This window comes from Oryctolagus cuniculus, chromosome 1 (genome assembly GCF_964237555.1).
Source record: "Oryctolagus cuniculus chromosome 1, mOryCun1.1, whole genome shotgun sequence".
Taxonomy (NCBI): domain Eukaryota; kingdom Metazoa; phylum Chordata; class Mammalia; order Lagomorpha; family Leporidae; genus Oryctolagus; species Oryctolagus cuniculus.
Genome location: NC_091432.1, coordinates 73,995,156 through 74,012,732, shown reverse-complemented (window position 1 = coordinate 74,012,732; position 17,577 = coordinate 73,995,156). Strand labels below are relative to the sequence as shown.

General features: G+C 38.2%; 1 protein-coding gene across 3 annotated transcripts in view; it reads left to right on the top strand.

Annotated features, from left to right (window-relative positions):
* Positions 1-16,368, top strand: part of RAB30 (RAB30, member RAS oncogene family) — a 141,912-nt gene extending 125,544 nt beyond the window's left edge. For all 3 annotated transcript variants that reach the window (XM_051821595.2, XM_002708665.5, XM_051821598.2), the window contains exons 4-5: positions 1,388-1,571; positions 7,445-16,368. In XM_051821595.2, coding sequence (XP_051677555.1) covers positions 1,388-1,571; positions 7,445-7,695 — 435 coding nt within the window. In that variant the 3' untranslated portion in view covers positions 7,696-16,368. The remainder of the gene's footprint in view (positions 1-1,387; positions 1,572-7,444) is intronic.
* Positions 16,369-17,577: the final 1,209 nt, after the last annotated feature.

The following is a 17,577-nucleotide window of genomic DNA, read 5'->3' as shown; positions in this document are numbered from 1 at the left end:
AGTTAGGAGACAGTTTCCATTAATAAAGGAAGGAATAAGCTTGGCTACCTCACTGGGTTGTTGTATGATTAAATGAGCTAGATAGTCAATGGATACTTGGGCATCTACCGTTTTCCACGTACTATCTTTGGTGAGTTAAATGGATCCTGACTTCCTCCTTCATAGAGTTTTCTGTCTAGTGGGAAGAAGATAGCTATTAAACAAATTATTACAAACAATGATTCCAAGTGTGTCAGATGACATAAGGAGAGTTGCAGAATATTTTGCAGGAGAGACTCTTCAGGGTAGGGGATGGAAAACCTAGCCTAATCTGAAGGTTCCAAAAGGTCTTTCCTGAAGAAGTGACATTATTTATTTCTGTAGAGGTGAATGGACCTGTGGCCTGTGAAATGTATACAATGGGAAGGGACGATTATTGTTTTTGTTAATGTTCTTCTTTCTCAAGACCTTGTGATTTGTTTTATACTCTTATCTCTGGAGAACAGCTCTGTTTCAGTAGTCGTCTGCTGTGTACAGGGGAAATCACGGCAGAGAAGTGAGAAGCATTTTCCCTTTTTTCTTATTAGAAATATCAGTTAATAGGATTTGGAACGGGTAGGTGACTTCAGGAAAAAAAAGAGAGCTTTCAGCAGGTTGCATGTTATTAGCCTCTTTTCATAAAGAAACAGGTGAAACCCAAGAGATCAAATGACTCACCCAAGGTCACAGAGCTTAGTGGTGGTGGAGAGAAGTAGTTGTTTTTGCCTGCTATGGCATTGCTCTTATTTTTGTGAACAAAGGTAATACTTTAATACACTTATTTGAATTTTGAACTAGAGAAGGTGGTGAGGTTGGGTTTGTCTCCTTCTCTGGCTGCTGACTGAAAGGCCAACAGTCACAGGATAACAGCTCACCCTGTACTGTGACTTCTGTAATAACAACATGTGGTTAAGAACATGGACTCTGAGACCACAGTGCCACATCAGTGTGACTCTGGGACATACTGGCTGTGCAATTCCACTGAACCCATTAAGTTCGTCTGCCTGTGCCTCAGAGTCCTAATGTGAGAAATGAGCATTAAAGTACACAGTATCTGCCTCATAGGATTATCATGAGGATTATGTGACTCAATACATGTAAAGTGCTTGGAATAGAGCTTGGCATGTAATAAATGCTCAATGAATTTTATTGGTTTTTTAAGAATAAAGAGAAAAATAACAAAGAAAAAAAGCCCCCCTCTCTCTAACAAGAAACATCTAATAATAATACATCATAGCTATGTTTTTAAGGGCAGAAAATAGCCAGGAAATGATTTGGGTGAAGGTATCTTCATTTCCAAACTAAAACAAGGCAATGCTGTCTTTCTTTTCTGCTTCTCCACCTTCGTCCTTCTCTTATGCCTTTACAGCTACAGATCTGGGACACAGCAGGTCAAGAGAGATTTCGGTCCATTACCCAGAGTTATTATCGAAGCGCCAATGCCTTGATCCTCACCTATGACATTACCTGTGAGGAATCCTTCCGTTGCCTTCCTGAGTGGTTGCGGGAAATAGAACAATATGCCAGCAACAAGGTCATCACTGTGTTAGTAGGTAAGTAAGAACTAAGGAGAAGGCAAACTGAGTTAGGAGCATCCAGGATTTTATAATCAGGTTAAGTTTGTGCCTTGTTACCTTCCAAGAGTATGGTCTACAGCTATGTTAAGTCATGCATTCAGCATCCATTTCTTATGCAATTGAAGAAAACATGAAATTGGTCCTGAGTTATGGTGATGATTTAGAAAAATAAAGTAGAAAACATTGCTGATTGATTTTTTTATCAATGTAGGCCCAAGGGAAGAAGTTGGATGTTTATAAAAGTTTTGTGCACTACTATTCATTAAATAGAAACTACTGGTCTAAAAGTATATGTTCTTATTAAGTGGATAAGGAATTTATTATTAAAGCAATTGTTTATTGCCTAAAAAAGTAGAAACTTGGTTAATTTTTTTCTCTTCTTATATTTATGCCTACTTAAGAAATTCTGTTTCAGAAAGAATCTACTAAAGGAAATGCTGCAATTTGTTTGATTTTCCAGGAGGCTAGAACCTCTGTTTCATATGGGGGGAAAGCAGAAAACAACTTTTGCTCTTCTATCATGATAAATACACTATTGAAATAGAATTGCAGGAGTGAGCTTTATGGCACAGTTAAGCCATCACTTAGGGTAACTGCTTCCCATATTTAAGTGCTGGTTTGAGTCCCAGCTACTCTGCTTCTCATCCAGTTTTCTGCTAATGCACCTGGGAGGCAGCAGACAATGGCCCAGGTACTTGGATTCCTGGCACCCATGTGGGAGACCTGAGTGGAATTCTGGGATCCTGGCTTCCGCCTGGCCCAGCCTTGGCTGGTGCAGGCATTTGGAGAGTGAGCCAATTCTATCCCTCCCTCTCTGTCACTCTACCTTTCAAATAAACAAACAAACAAACAAATAATTAAAAAAATGTGAGATGGGGAAAAATGGAATTGTAGTGAAAAAAAAATTAAAGTTAAGGAAAAATCAATGATGAACCCACTAATAAGGAGGGGCCCTAGAACCTAAATTCTAAATACAACTTCCCACTAAAACATCACTTCTTAAGAAGATGGCTAAATCCATGTGGCAGGAAATGTGCGAGAGGTACCTGAAACACTTGTCCTACCAGAAAGAAAATTATTAGAGAATCCAGGGGTGGTGTCTAAAGCATTCAGAAGCCCATTTGTAGGAGATCCCATTTTCAAAGTTGGGACAATTAAAGTATCAATAATGATAATAAATGCAAGGGATTGAATTATATAAAATACATTTAATTTTTTAATGTCATGATGATATTAAAAATATAAATGAAGAGCCAGCATTTTGGCATTGAGGGTAAAGCTGCTGCCTGCAGTGCCAGCATCTCACATGGGCATCGGTTCAAGTCCCGGCTGCTCCACACTTTCTATCCAGCTCTCTGCTATGGCTTGGGAAAGCAGTGGAAGATGGCCCAAGTCCTTGGACCCCTGCACCTGCATGGGAGACCCCGAGAAAGCTCCTGGCTCCTGGCTTTGGATTGGTGCAGCTCCGGCCATTGCAGCCAGTTGGAGAGTAAACCAGTGGAGAAGACTTCTCTCTCCCTATCTGCCTCTCCTCCTCTCTCTATGTAACTCTGACTTTCAAATAAATAAATACATCTTTAAATATACATATAAATAAATGAACCTTAATGATTATTTTTGGAGGATACTAGGGAACCAACAAGTTACCTTAGGAACTGGTGAATAAAAAGGAAACAATCAAGCATTTTTCTTGCCTTTCCTAGAAGTGTATGTCAGAATACCACATTTAGAGCATTTTTGCTAAATATAAAAATACCTGAATCTCATCAAACATTTAGATTTACCCACAAATCTGCAAGAAATACATGTGATGGTATCAAATAACACAACGGGATAAAATAATACAATTTAGACTTTTAAATTCCATGGCCGGCGCCGTGGCTCAATAGGCTAATCCTCCGCCTTGCGGAGCCGGCACACCGGGTTCTAGTCCCAGTCGGGGCGCCAGATTCTGTCCCGGTTGCCCCTCTTCCAGGCCAGCTCTCTACTGTGGCCCAGGAAGGCAGTGGAGGATGGCCCAAGTCCTTGGGCCCTACACCCGCGTGGGAGACCAGGAGAAGCACCTGGCTTCTGGCTTCGGATCAGCGCGATGCGCCGGCCGTGGCGGCCATTGGAGGGTGAACCAACGGCAAAAGGAAGACCTTTCTCTCTGTCTCTCTCTCTCTCACTGTCCACTCTTCCTGTAAAAAAAAAAAAAAAAAAAAAAAAAAAAAAAAAAAAAAAAAAATTCCATAGGACAAACAAATGCTCCATCAAAAAAGAATACAAGAGAGAAAACAATAAAGGGGGAACCTGCAGATAAAAGGAGGATTAAGAAACATAACAAATAACATATGGACCTTATTTAGCTTTCAAGGCAGAGAAAAAGAGATATCTCCCATCTGCTGCTTCACTCCCCAGATATGTATAATATCCAGGGCTAGAACAGGAGCTGAGACCTCAGTCTAGGACTCCTACATGGGTGGCAGGGACCCAAGTACTTGAGCCGTCCCCTGCTGCTTCCCAGGCTATGCATTTGCAGGGAGCTGGAATCAGGAGTGAAGCCAGGACTTGAATCCAAGTGTTCATAGGACTTGAAAAGTGCCCACCTTGTCCTTGATTTTAGACTGTTCAGTGGACAGAGCTTATGTGTGTGTGTGTGCTCACTAGAGGGTTGTCTTACTAGGCAGGACTACATGTTCTGTCTCCTGTATCACATTCACTTGAGCTACAGGACAGGAAACATGGCTTAACAGCAGATCAACATTGGGCATCCCTTTTCAATGGAAGTATTCTTCATAGTAGCCCATATAGCTTTCCAGGATCCCCATGCTGCCTCCCCAGTTGTATAGTTCAAGTGTAAGGAGAAAAGGTTCACTTCAGGGGGCCGGCGCCGTGGCTCACTTGGTTAATCCTCCGCCTATGGCACCGGCATCCCATATGGGCACCAGGTTCTAGTCCTGGTTGCTCCTCTTCCAGTCCAGCTCTCTGCTGTGGCCTAGGAGGGCAGTGGAGGATGGCCCAAGTGCTTGGGCCCCTGCACCCACATGGGAGACCAGGAGGAGGCACCTGGCTCCTGGCTTCGGATCAGCACAGCACTGACCGTGGCTGCCATTTGGGGAGTGAACCAATGGAGGGAGGACCTTTCTCTCTGTCTCTCTCTCTCTCTCTCACTGTGTACAACTCTACCTGTCAAATAAATTAAAAAAAAAAAAAAAAAAAGGGGAGGCTTCTCCCTTTAAATAAAAAAAAAGGTTCACTTCAGGCAAGTGTAGGATTGGCTTCAGCCTGGAAGCTGCAATGCCCTGTTGGAGCTAAAATCTCTTAGAACAATTCCACAGGCATAATTTTCAGTCTGTCTTCAAATGAAGTGTCATCATATTCAGGAAAATCCAAAGTTATGGTTTTCCATTAAGCATTTATAATGCAGATGTAGAATTCCCAAGCCAGATATAATTGATCAATCAGGTGTCATTTAAGCAATGCTGCTAGGTAGCACACTTGACATATTACCTTTGTCAGGTTTCCCAAAGAAAAGATGTAGAAAACTTTTCAATAATCAAATATACTATAAATTATTCACATTGATGCTTCCATTTATAATTCAGGACTTCAGAAATTTTATTTAACCTCATTAATCTCATATCTGTGTTTTCTTCTTCCCATGTCAAAAACCCCGGTTCCCAGTGATATTAGCATAATTACTTGTTCACTTTATCCCATGACACACATATAGCAGTCTCATGATAATAATACCAACATTGCCATTGACAAGATGATTATTGAAACAGCTCAAGATATTTTCCTTCAGTTCTTTTGGTCTTTAATCCTACATACAGAACAATATATGGTTAAATTACTGTATCTCATGGGCCCAGCTGTGGCGCAGTGGGTTGACGCCCTGGCCTGAAGCGCCGGCATCCCATATGGGTGCCGTTTCGAGGCCTGGCTGCTCCACTTCCGATCCAGCTCTCTGCTGTGGCCTGGGATGGCAGTACAAGATGGCCCAATTCCTTGGGCCCCTGCACCTGTGTGGGAGACCCAGAAGAAGCTCCTGGCTCTTGCCTTCAGATCGGCATAGTTCCGGCCGTTGTGGCCAATTGGGGAGTGAACCATCAGATGGAGGGCCTCTCTCTCTCTCTCTCTGCCTTTCCTCTCTCTGTGTAACTCTGACTTTCAAATAAATAAATAATAAATCTTTAAAAAAATAAATTACTGTATCTTTAAATTCACTTGAAATTGTTTCTCTCTGTGTGGTTATACAAGATAAACATAGTAATTTGTTTAACTTTTGATATTTAGGAATTGCTTTTTAAATTTAATTTTGTGATTATATAATTTTATTAATTGTATAATAATATAAAAAACATTTATTAATTTCTGAAGCCAAATTTACAAAACATTATATTCATAGGTAATCATTATCCTTTAAGTTAAAAATCTGGTTTACTTTTCCATTAAAAAAGTAGATAAAGTTTGTGTATGATATATATATATATATTCATATCTTCCCTTTTTTAGATAGACAGTTACATATTATTATAAATACTTTTTTCTGCTTTGCCTTTTTTGCTGAACTATATCCTAGTTTCTCATTCAATGGCAGTATAATGAAATAGTCCTCATTTTTTTAAAGATTTATTTATTTGAAAGGCAGAGTTATAGAAAGAGAGAGAGAGGGAGAGAAAGAGGAGGAGAAACAGAGAGAAAGATGGAGGGAAAGATTTACCATCTTTTGGTTCACTCCTCAGATTGCCTCAGTGGCTGGAACTGGGCTGGGCTGGCCAGGAACCAAAAGCTTCATCCAGGAACTAGGAGCAGGGGCCCAAGCACTTGGCTTATCTTCCACTGTCCTCCTAAGTGCATTAGCAGGACACTGGATCTGAAATGAAGCTACCAGGACTAAAACTTGTGCTTAACCCACTCTATTACAACTCCAGCCCCTCCTCATTGCTTTTTTTTTTTTTTTTTTAAGATTTATTTATTTATTTGAAAGAGTTACCGAGAGAGAAAGCGAGGTCTTTCATCCGCGGTTCACTCCCCAATTAGCCGCAACGGCCAGAGCCGTGCTGATCCAAAGCCAGGAGCCAGGAGCTTCTTCTGGGTCTTCCATGTGGGTACAGGGGCTCAAGGACTTGAGCCATCTTCTACTGTTTTCCTAGGCCATAGCAGAGAGCTGGATGAGAAGTGGAGCAGCTGGGACTAGAACTGGCGCCCATTTGGGATGCTGGCACTGCAGGTGGTGGCTTTACCCACTACACCACAAGCGCCAGCCCCTCCTCATTGCTTTTTACAGTGGCAAATACTCCATTCTGTAGATATTCTATAGTTTATTAAGCCAGTACCCTATTGATGTCCATTTGAGTTGTGTCAACTTCTTTGTCATTACAAATGGTGATGGCATTATGTTTTTTAAAATTTTATTTATTTGAGGAGTAAAGAGTCAGAGACAGAGAGAATGAGTTCCCCTCTCCATTGGTTCATTCTTCAAATAACCAAAACAGCTGGAGACAAAGCCAAGAGCTGAGAGCTCAATCCAGGTATCTCTATGTGAGTGGTAGAAATCCACTTTTTTGAGCCATCTCTGCTGCCTCCCAGGAGGCAGGAAGCTGGAGTCAGGAACTGGAGATGGAAATTGATCCCAGACACTCCGATGTGGAATGTGGTCATCTTCCTGGCATCGTATCCACAAGGCCAAATGCCTACCTTGGTACTGATAGTATAAAATAAACATTCCCATCAGTAGTCACAGTCATATTTGCTTTGCCTTAGTAGCCTGTCTGGTTTGACTTCAGATCTAAATCGAATTGTGCTGCTTCAGAGCCTGAAAATAGTCAAATGATGGCTCTTTCTTTGTACCACTGTTGCAGGTAACAAGATTGACCTCGCTGAAAGGAGAGAGGTCTCCCAGCAGAGAGCTGAAGAATTCTCAGAAGCTCAGGACATGTATTATCTGGAGACCTCGGCCAAGGAATCTGATAATGTGGAGAAACTCTTCCTTGACTTAGCTTGTCGACTCATCAGTGAAGCCAGGCAGAACACACTTGTAAACAATGTATCCTCACCCTTACCTGGAGAAGGCAAAAGCATCAGCTATTTGACTTGTTGTAACTTCAACTAAAGGCTGAGGTAAAAAGAAGCAAAAGGAAATCAGCAGCTGCCCTGATGGGCCACGAGTTGCTGGGGAGATCTGGCGATGACTGTGGCTCCTGCTCTCGGACCTTCTGACTCCTGTGGGCTCCTGAGCTTACAAAGCATGGCAGGCCAAGGGCTGTGTCCACAGGCCAGCATTAGCAGAACATACAATGGTTTCACTCTTTCGCGGTGTCGAGTCGGAGCAAGGAGAAAATTGCACTAGGAGCTCCATGATCTGCAGAGCATGTTGCTTTTGTTTTTTTAAAAAGCAAGTAAAAGCGCATTCCTGAACGCAGTCCTGAGGGAAATGTACTGTAGGGATCCCTCCTGCACGTCAGTGTGTGCATGTGGGGGCTGTTCTTGCAGGCTTCAGTGGTCATCTTCTGGGGTCCCTGATTTTTTTGTCTACCAGATAAAACAAACCTGGGAAGGCCAAGTACTGTCTCTATGGTGCATATCGATGACCCCATGGAGATCTTGAAAAGTGTTATTTCTTTTGTCCACAGGCACTTTCAAGAACTTTGGGATGTAAAAATGAAATGAAACCTTTACCCATGACCAACAGTAACAATCATTGTTTTAATAATATATACAAACTCCATGACTCCTTTTGGTGCTAATGATTTCACAGACCAAACATTTTAGTGCATTGATGTCCTTAAATGTATTAAGAAATAAAAAAAAAAAATTGGGAAAGTTCATGAATCTGTACTCCTTCTCAAAGTCTCATTCCTACCTTTCCTAGAGTGGATTTGTTGGAAAAGAGAATACTTTTCCTTTCATGTTTCCCTCTGATTCCCTACCATTTCATCTTCTATTTTCTTTCCTACCATTTGAAATCAATGAAATTTGAAAAATAAAAAATACAAATGGGTGATAATTGAATATTTGAATATAAAAGATTATCTCTAAGACCTTATTATTAGCATCAGAAAACGGGCCAGATATGACCAAAATACTGTGGAATAATGGACTGAAGTACAGAGTTCCAAGTAGACAGAGCATGTTCCTTGATGATAGGTCATCTCTTGCTGGCGCTGTCCGTCTTGGACTAACCAATGCTTAGGATTTTATAGATGTTTTAAGTATGATAAGTGAGAATAGCAACAGAGGAAAGGTCTCACGTGTTTCCATCTTCAAGGATAACCTTAGGAAGATTCTGCTTGTTGAAGCAGGTTGAGCTGTCGTTTATCATCTCTTTCTAGTAATAATGTTACTCTCAGCCTTGCCACCATACATTGTTTCCTATTTCTCTTTTCCTGTCTATTTCCTGGTCTCTCCATGCCTTTCTTCCTCCCTCCCTGCTGTTCTCCTTCCTTTCATGCTTGTGTGACTGCAAACCTCTATTTCAAATGAGGGTGTAGATGCCTTTACTTAGCCAGTTGTAAAACAAGGACTCAAAATGGAAGATGTGCTGCTGAATACATGTTCCTATTTCTTGAGTGCCATACTTTGATGACTTCCAATTTGTTCACTGATATAAGGGCAAATTGGGAGGATAATTAAACCTGTGTGCTGTTGATGCTGTCAGATGTTTCTGTAGCTGGCTGCTTAGCATAATGCGGGATGAGTAATGGAATAAGGATATGACAAGTAATTCCACTGCTGCTGTAGATGGTGACAACCTCGGTCCTAATATGTTGTTGTCTGAAAGTGGCTTAACTGTAAAGAAATGAGTCATGGAGAGACATGATATTGATAAGATAAAGCATTTTTTCAGCAAGTTACAGAGTGACTAATCTCAGGCACATGGGATTAGTCATGTTGTTTAAAGGACTGATACTTTTGCTTGGCCTCACTGTGTTTTGTCCTGATCCTATGGGAAACAGGAAAGGATCCTTGAAGTCTGAATTGTTTTTCTTTTAGGATCTGTCTCTAAAGGGGAAAAAAAAGCCCAAAATAATTTATTATAATTGTTGCCTTTCCCTCTGCATCTTCTTCATTACTCGAGCAACTAAAAGTATTCAGAAAATAAGTTAATCAAGGCAGGTAAGCCTTTTAAACTGTGAGGAAATGCCCTTAAGTTTATTAACTTTCATTTAAGACAAAAATCTACTGTTCCCAGAATACGATGACCCAACTCTGTCTTACAGCAGCAGATATGTTGAAAATATGGTTGCTTTAGTTGCAAAACACCAACCTCTAGGGCCATATTTGTAATATGACATTTATTCCCTGGGGCATGGCTTCCTCTCTCTGTTGGTGACCAAGGAAGGGGATTAGAAGGCACTGACCTTGATTCTTTCTTTCCCTGGTACTCCTCTCAACCTCTCTAAAGCCTAGGTCACCCAGACATAGACCTCCAGCAGGGATATATGAGAATGTCAGCCTGTCTTCCTCCCTTCCCTTCCCTTCCCTTCCCTTCCCTTCCCTTCCCTTCTCTGCCCTCCCCTCCCCTCCCCTCCCCTCCCCTCCCCTCCCCTCCTCTCCCCTCCCCTCCCCTCCTCTTCCCTTCCCTCTTTATTTTTTTCCCTTAGCTATGTGAATTCCAGACTGGGCCTATGGACACTTATCCACTGATGTGTCTCAATCCCTAACAATATTGTAGGTGCAATAAATAATAATGAATAAATAATTTAGTGCTGAGAGGGGCGTTTTTTGGCTAAATGGAAATTCTGTCAAATAGAACTTGAGAGAAAACAGTAGTTAAAAATGAAGTCATCTCAACCCAGGCCAGGACCCAAAACTTTCTGGCTTTTCTGGCAGTTCTTATTGTCATGGTAGTATTTAATAAGATGAACCTTCTTTAGGCTAAAAATGTATTCTCATTTAATGATAAAGAATTGTTTCATCATAATTTAATCTGGCTTGGTTTTACTAATGAGACCCCAGAATCCGTGTCTTTTCCGTTATTGCTGTGCTATTTTTCTCCTTTTCATAAAGTTATTAAATACATGACAAAACTTTTCTCAGTTCCCAAATGAAAATGGATATTTATGTCATGGGATCAGTCTTGGGAAAATCTACAAATGATAGTTTGCTGATATTAATGATATTTTAATATAGCTTCCTGTAGATTGTCTCCTCAAAGGATTTTGTGCTTTCTCCATTGTCTATGCAAGGATTTTTACTCCTTTGCATGCCTTCATTATATTTATTGAATAATATTAACATTTAATTTTTTATTATTGAGGGGCAATTATCTTTCTGTGGGTTACTTTAATTAGGCCATTGGCTTTTCCTGGACTTTCTTTGCCCCTGACTTGTAGTTATTTCATGTTAGCCTCTCTTCTTAAGTGGCAAGAAAACAACTAAACATGATACTCCAGTGGATTGAGTTGATGATGTATCAAATTCCGACTTGCTAAGAAAGGTAGAAAACAATGACCAGAAGTGGATCTGTGAGTTAGGATTATTGGCTGGAGGAAGCAGATGCAGAAAGGAAATAAAAGGTAATCAGCAAATTCTTTGTCTTCGTTCTGAAGGATACTGGTGACTCCCAGTTCTATGTCAGTGATTTGCCTTCTTTATGCTTTAAGCTATCCCACAGTTCTTCCAGATCCAGCACCAAGTTTCAATTAATCATTTACTCTGAATAAACTTCACTTGCAAATGATTTTGAATTGGTCTTCTGATTCAATTGAAAGATCTTTTTTATAAGACACATGAATGAGAGACTAATCAGAAAAAAACCTGTTTCCTTTTATCACTTGTTAAACCAACTGGCCTTAAAGATAGACATTTTCCATTTCTTAGTCCTGGAGAATTCTGTGTATGCCTCTGGAACAGCTCTTCTAGGAATTGCCATTTCATTTTTCTAGAGTTTTTTGTTGTTATTTTAACTGCAGCTGGTTACTTATTTTTTTCAACTATGGTCTTGACAAATGTGTTTTGATGTGACTATAGTAATGTATTTGAGACTTAGAGAACCAAAAGCAAGTGAAAACACATCCACATAAGCAGTATGGTTAAATACTCATTTTGGGAGAAGAGAGGATGTTTCTTATTTTTGGGTTCATTTATGTGACACGAGCCTATTTGTGTTTATAAAGAAAGCTGCCTCTCCTTACATTTTTTCACACTTCATACTGTTTTAAGAAATTATCTTTTCAAGCCACTAATTAATATCATAATGCTTTAATAAAGGAGATGGCATTTCATCCTATTTATTAACTTCTATGATTTTGGAATGTTACAGTCATTTCTGGGAACCATACTTTGAAATGAAAAACAAATTGAAGCATAACCAGCTTTGTGAAGGAATTTAGAATTTAAGACATTTGAAGAGTACTTTAAAAATTTTGGGGAGAGTTAGTCTGGAAAAGAAAATTAATGTGTTACTGCAAGATGCTGTGGATGGGATGAGACCCATTAATAGGGGCCATAGGTCTAAAGATTTGGACTCCACATCGGAGACAACTTTTGAAAAAAGTTGCTTCATCAAGGAAAGTGCTGTCTCAGAAGCTAGATAAGAACTTGGTAAAAATGATGTGGCGAGAACTGAAGCAGTGGTTGGGAATTGAACTAGATGGCCGATTAACTTAAAATTTCATCTTGCAGTGCTTTGCCTCTCATGATGTGTTCAGTTAAATACCTATTGACTCACAGCTACTGATACTTTTAAAAAAGCTTTGCTCTTCTACCATAAGTACATCCCATCCTCCAGGGAGAAGATTAAGTGTTGTTAGGCAAAGAAACAATCCCTAGGCTAGGATTGCCTCTGTCAGTCTATACTCATTAATGTTCTGTTCAATCAAAAACTGGTTCCTGAGTTTAAAAAGGTGTTCTTTCAGGAAAGTTATGTGAAATGATGGAAATTATTCATTTATTCCTCACCAAACATAATCCCCACTCAGCTTAATGAATAATGCGTGTGTCTCTAGGATTTCAAGGTAGGCCTTTTTAGTAGAGCAGAATCTTCACTAAGGATCCTGCAACTAGACTAACATGAAGTTTTCTATCTCCTGTAGGCAAGGGGCTGGTGGGTCACTGGCATAAAGCAGTCCCCAAGATCTATTTTAGAAAAGTTTCAAATGACATTTGGATAGTTGATTTGATTCTCTTGAGAAGATTGAAGTTTAAAAGAACTGAAGCCAAACTGCTTTATGTGAAATATAGCAGAACACAGGTCTTTGATTTGAAAATTAGAGATAATTTATGTAAGAATTTTTGTTAATAAAGCATATGACTCAAATGATTCTGTTTGGAGAATAACTTTACACTTTTCTGGGTTGAGAGATGGATTTTTGCTTGTTCTGTGGTCTTGACTCATGGAGAGAAACATACTTGAGTTGGATGAGGGTTCTTTTTTATTTATTTATTTATTTTGGGGGGGAAGGGCAAGGAGACTTTGGATAAGAGATCCAAGCACAAATGCTAGCAACCACTTCTTGGACTTCTGAGGTGTGTGACTCAATTTTACTTTCACACTGATTTAAGACAGAATTTTTAGAGATGCTGTATTCTAGTTTCTGATGGAATCCTTGGTATATGGTGATTGACCCTTTGGAGAGTAATTTATGCAGATGTATAGAAGGGAAGTACTAGTTTATGTATGTGCTAAAATAGCTGTGACTTCAGGCAAAGCACAATATTTCGAGCATCAGTTTTCTCATCTATAAGATTTGTCAGGAATATCATGAAAATGAGATGAGACAAAGTGAAAGTACAGTGCTCAGCAAACAGCATTCAAATGTTCTTTTCTTCTTAAGAGCAGGTTTTGGATGGTCTGATACAGGTATAGATTCTTAAAGGGGATAAAAAACACCACAGCTTTCCTGGATTCAAATAAAAGCGCTTCATTTCTGAAAGCATTCCCTAAAAGAAACTTGTTTATTGATCTGCCTTTCAGCATTATGCATTACTGTCATCCCTCCTTTTTTTTTTTTTTTTTTTTTTTTTTTTTTACATACTTCAGGAAAAGTATTCTCTCTTTCTCCTGATAGGCAATTCCAGGGTTGTAAACTCATTATCAGGAAATGTAGTCTCAAAATTAAAATACCTCACAGTGTAATTTAAATATGTTTTTTCTTGATCCTATTCTCCATGTAAAGAAAAGAAAAATGGATTGATCTCTCTCTTCTTTTTATGGGGCCACATTTACTGTTTATTGTTGTCCATTTGCCTAATTTAAAAAAACCAGAAAGTTAATTAAGGTGATATTGTTATTCCCTTTGTGAACATTAGGATAGCTGTTTATTAATTCTTAGCTTGTTATTGGAATCAGATTTAGATCATAAACTTACTGGTGATTAATTATTCAATTATACATGAACTTTTCTTCTTTTAGTTCTTGATAACAAGATGTGCTTTGGAGAAATTATTCCAGTTGTGTGGCTCTTGTTTCTTCCCTTGGTGAAAATGGAGTTGTGAATCCTAAGTTTGTGATCTGCTTTAGGAATTTTATTTTGTATTTGACTTTATTTGATGGACATAATTATCAACCCCTAAGGGTTTCTTTCACTTTCTATATGTGCACTAAGTTCTGAAATAAACTTTGGAGTACCAAGTGTCTAATAAAACAAAAATTCATGTACAGAATAACAAAGAAGAATCTGGCTTCTTAGGATAATTTGTCATTAGTTTGAATGGTACAGTTTTTGTTTAAGGTTACACAGTTATGCCTGGATTAAATAATAATAGTAAAACTTGACAAGCCCTCTGAAAATAGCTGCTACACATATTGCTTTCTGGAATGTAATCATTAGGTATATTCTCTTGTTCTATTCAACTGCAGAATGCTAGTGGAACTTTCTTATAGGCTATTTGACAATGAATGTCAATTGATTTTTAAAAAATCCTCTTATCCCTTTAGAGGCCTATTGGGGCTTTCATGTCCCTGTTGTAGACACTTTTAAATGACTGGAATGCTGGCTTCTAATTTCTTCTCACTGAAGTGTCTTCTGGAATACCAGATGATTGGAGCTCCTTTGATATCAGATAAGGAAGCTACAAAAATATATTCAGATTAATGCATGAGTAAAATTGCTGTTGTCAGCAAAAAACACTCTGCTCAAAATTTCAAATAATGAGTTAAGAGATTTTTGATCATCTAAAGGGAAGAAGTGTGTCTCATAAATATTGTTGCACACACTTTTAATGCATGACTTTTAGTGTAGGGATGAAACAAAATGCAAAATATATAATTCTGGGATCTTTTCAGCAGCTAGTTAGCATATTTAGAGATGCTACTTTATGAAGACTTAAAGAATCCTTGATTTTCTTCTTTTTTCCTATCCCTTCATTAAAACATGGATTTTTAATATATATGTAGTTTCTACAAACAAGTTAATCATTGAGTTTTATGAACTCAAATCTTAATATTTGGTTATTGGTTTCAATCATAGGATTTCAGTAAAGTCTGTATACATCAATATATAAAATCTAACCATCAATGTCATTATAAGCATAGTACTTGATTTAAAAATGTTAATATGCAAATATTAATGGTACACTGTATCATATTTATATGTTCATATATAAATGTGATTGTATGAACAATTTTGAACAACATTTAAAAAGTGGGGTGAGAAAGGGGTCAAGAGCTTGAACAAAATGTTTTCAAATGATGTTGCATCTCTTTTAAAAATTAAGTTATAATTAACATACAATTTACCCTTTTTATGTGTAAAATTCATCTTTTTCATATATTCACTACATTGTTCAGTATCACCAATATCTATTTTCAGAACATTTCCTCACCTCCAGAAGAAACCTTATATCCATTAGCATTCACTCCTCCCTGTCCTTCCCAGCATCTGGCAACAACTAATATACTTTCTATCTCTATGGATTTGCCTATCCTGGCTGTGTCACCCAAATAAAGTCATCTAATATGACAATATGTGGCCTTTTGTGTCTGGCTTCTCTTAATTATATAATGTCTTCAAGACTCATCTATGTGGTAGCATGAATCAGTACATTCTTTTCATGGTCAAATAATATATCTCATTGTATGTGTATACCACATTTCATTTGTCCATCAGTTGATGGGCATTTGGGTTATTTCTGCTTTTGGCTATGATAACTAATAAGTAATGCTGCTATGAACATTTATGTAAAAAGTTTTTCTGGGGGCATATGTTTTCACATCCCTCTAAAAGCAGTTAGTCTAACCAACCATGTCATTTGTATTGATTTATGTAGAGCCTCTTAAAATCCTATTTGGAGAATGTAATTTTTGATCTTAGTTCAATTGATCAATTAAGAGACTCCTGAATAATGGCTAACACCCCAATATATTCATAAGAATTTTTCTATGAGCCTGTCATTTAAATAATCAATTTCATGAAGATTGCTTCAGTCTTGTAGAAGTTGAGTTATCATCACATAGAGCATTTCTTAAGTCCTCTGCATTATTTTAGGGACAGCTATACATCATTCTAGAGAGGTCTACTCATATCTCATATCTAATCTCTTAGGATTCAATGAAGGAGCATTTTTAATATACAGTTTCTTTTATATATTGACTGTATTCTAAAGTTTGAATTTTCTTTCTGGAACAAAGATTGTCAAATTGCCAAACCGCCTGACTGTCCATTGTAGCTTAAGTTTTATTAAGAAATAATTCACACTGAGCAAAAGTAAAAAGAATGTATTTTGTGTGCAAAGGATGAATGTATTAAAAAGAACTTTTTATTTGTAACAATTTTTTTAAAAAGCTGAATGGAATTTCTTTCCCATGTACTTGTATATAAATAAACATTTTCTGTTACCCACATTTGGAGGATGATATGGCATCAAAGTGTGTAAAAAGCAAATAGGCTTTAAGTATAAAAAAGTCATTTAGCATGAGGTGGAATGTGTCCTTTATCTGGAGACTTGTGTTTGTGTGTTGATTCTCTAACTGTCTAAACTTGACAAAACATTTAACATTTTGCACCAGGGCTTTCTCGTCCATATGGGGCTAGATTAAATAACCTTTAACACATCCTCTAATTGTAACACTGAATAAGACTGCTCTGCTGTATTCAGGATGTGAAACTTACATGCTAGTTATTTCTGTTGGTGAGAAAGGTGCTTTATCCTGATATACTGGAAAGAATATTACACTGAAACCCAGGAGTCATAAATTCTGATCCCATTTCTGACACTGAGAAGTCACAAATTCTAGTCCCAATCACTATAATCTTGGATTTATCATTCCAAGCCTTAGTTTTTCCAAATATAAAATATGGGCACCAGATTAGATGTCTTCACCGTCTCTTCCAGCTAAGACACACTATACAGATTTTTAGATGTATCATTTAGGATGTTATCCTTTACAATTAGGAATGTGTCAACTTACTCATCACTAGCAAGATATTCATTCATGATTCACTTATTTATTTACCATGTATTGGGCATATAGCACTGGGCAGGTACAAGAACCTGCCTTATTGATGCCCACTATGTGCACTGCAGGCATCGTGATTTTCTTTCCTTGGAATTCCTTTCCACCTCAGCCTGTGCCTCTTACCTTCTGCCTTGGGACATTCCTTTGAGAGATGAATATCTCGGATTAAGGGCAAGTACAATAGTTCATGGAACATGTCAGAATTAGCAGAATGACAAAGGAATCAAATCTATGATCTTGGGCTCCTTTGCATGGTATTCTTTAGTTATTTGAACATAGACATTCTCTAATCTTATTCGTCATTATCATTCATAAAGTATTGGAGTTTACAAGATATGCTATAATTTTCTTCTATTGCCTTAAGATAGCTTCTCTGTAGTTGGTATGAGACTCTAAATTTTGCTATTTTATCACCTTCACTTACAGGATGTGTTTGTAGAAATTTCTGAGTTTGCACATGTTGTGGTTTTAAAGTGTTCTGTTATTAATGTTAGTTTGAACCACATGAAACTTCTTACAGTTCAAAAACAGATATTGGTAATGTCATATGACTCTAATATGACCTAATAAGTCACAAGCAGCAAAGACTGGGAG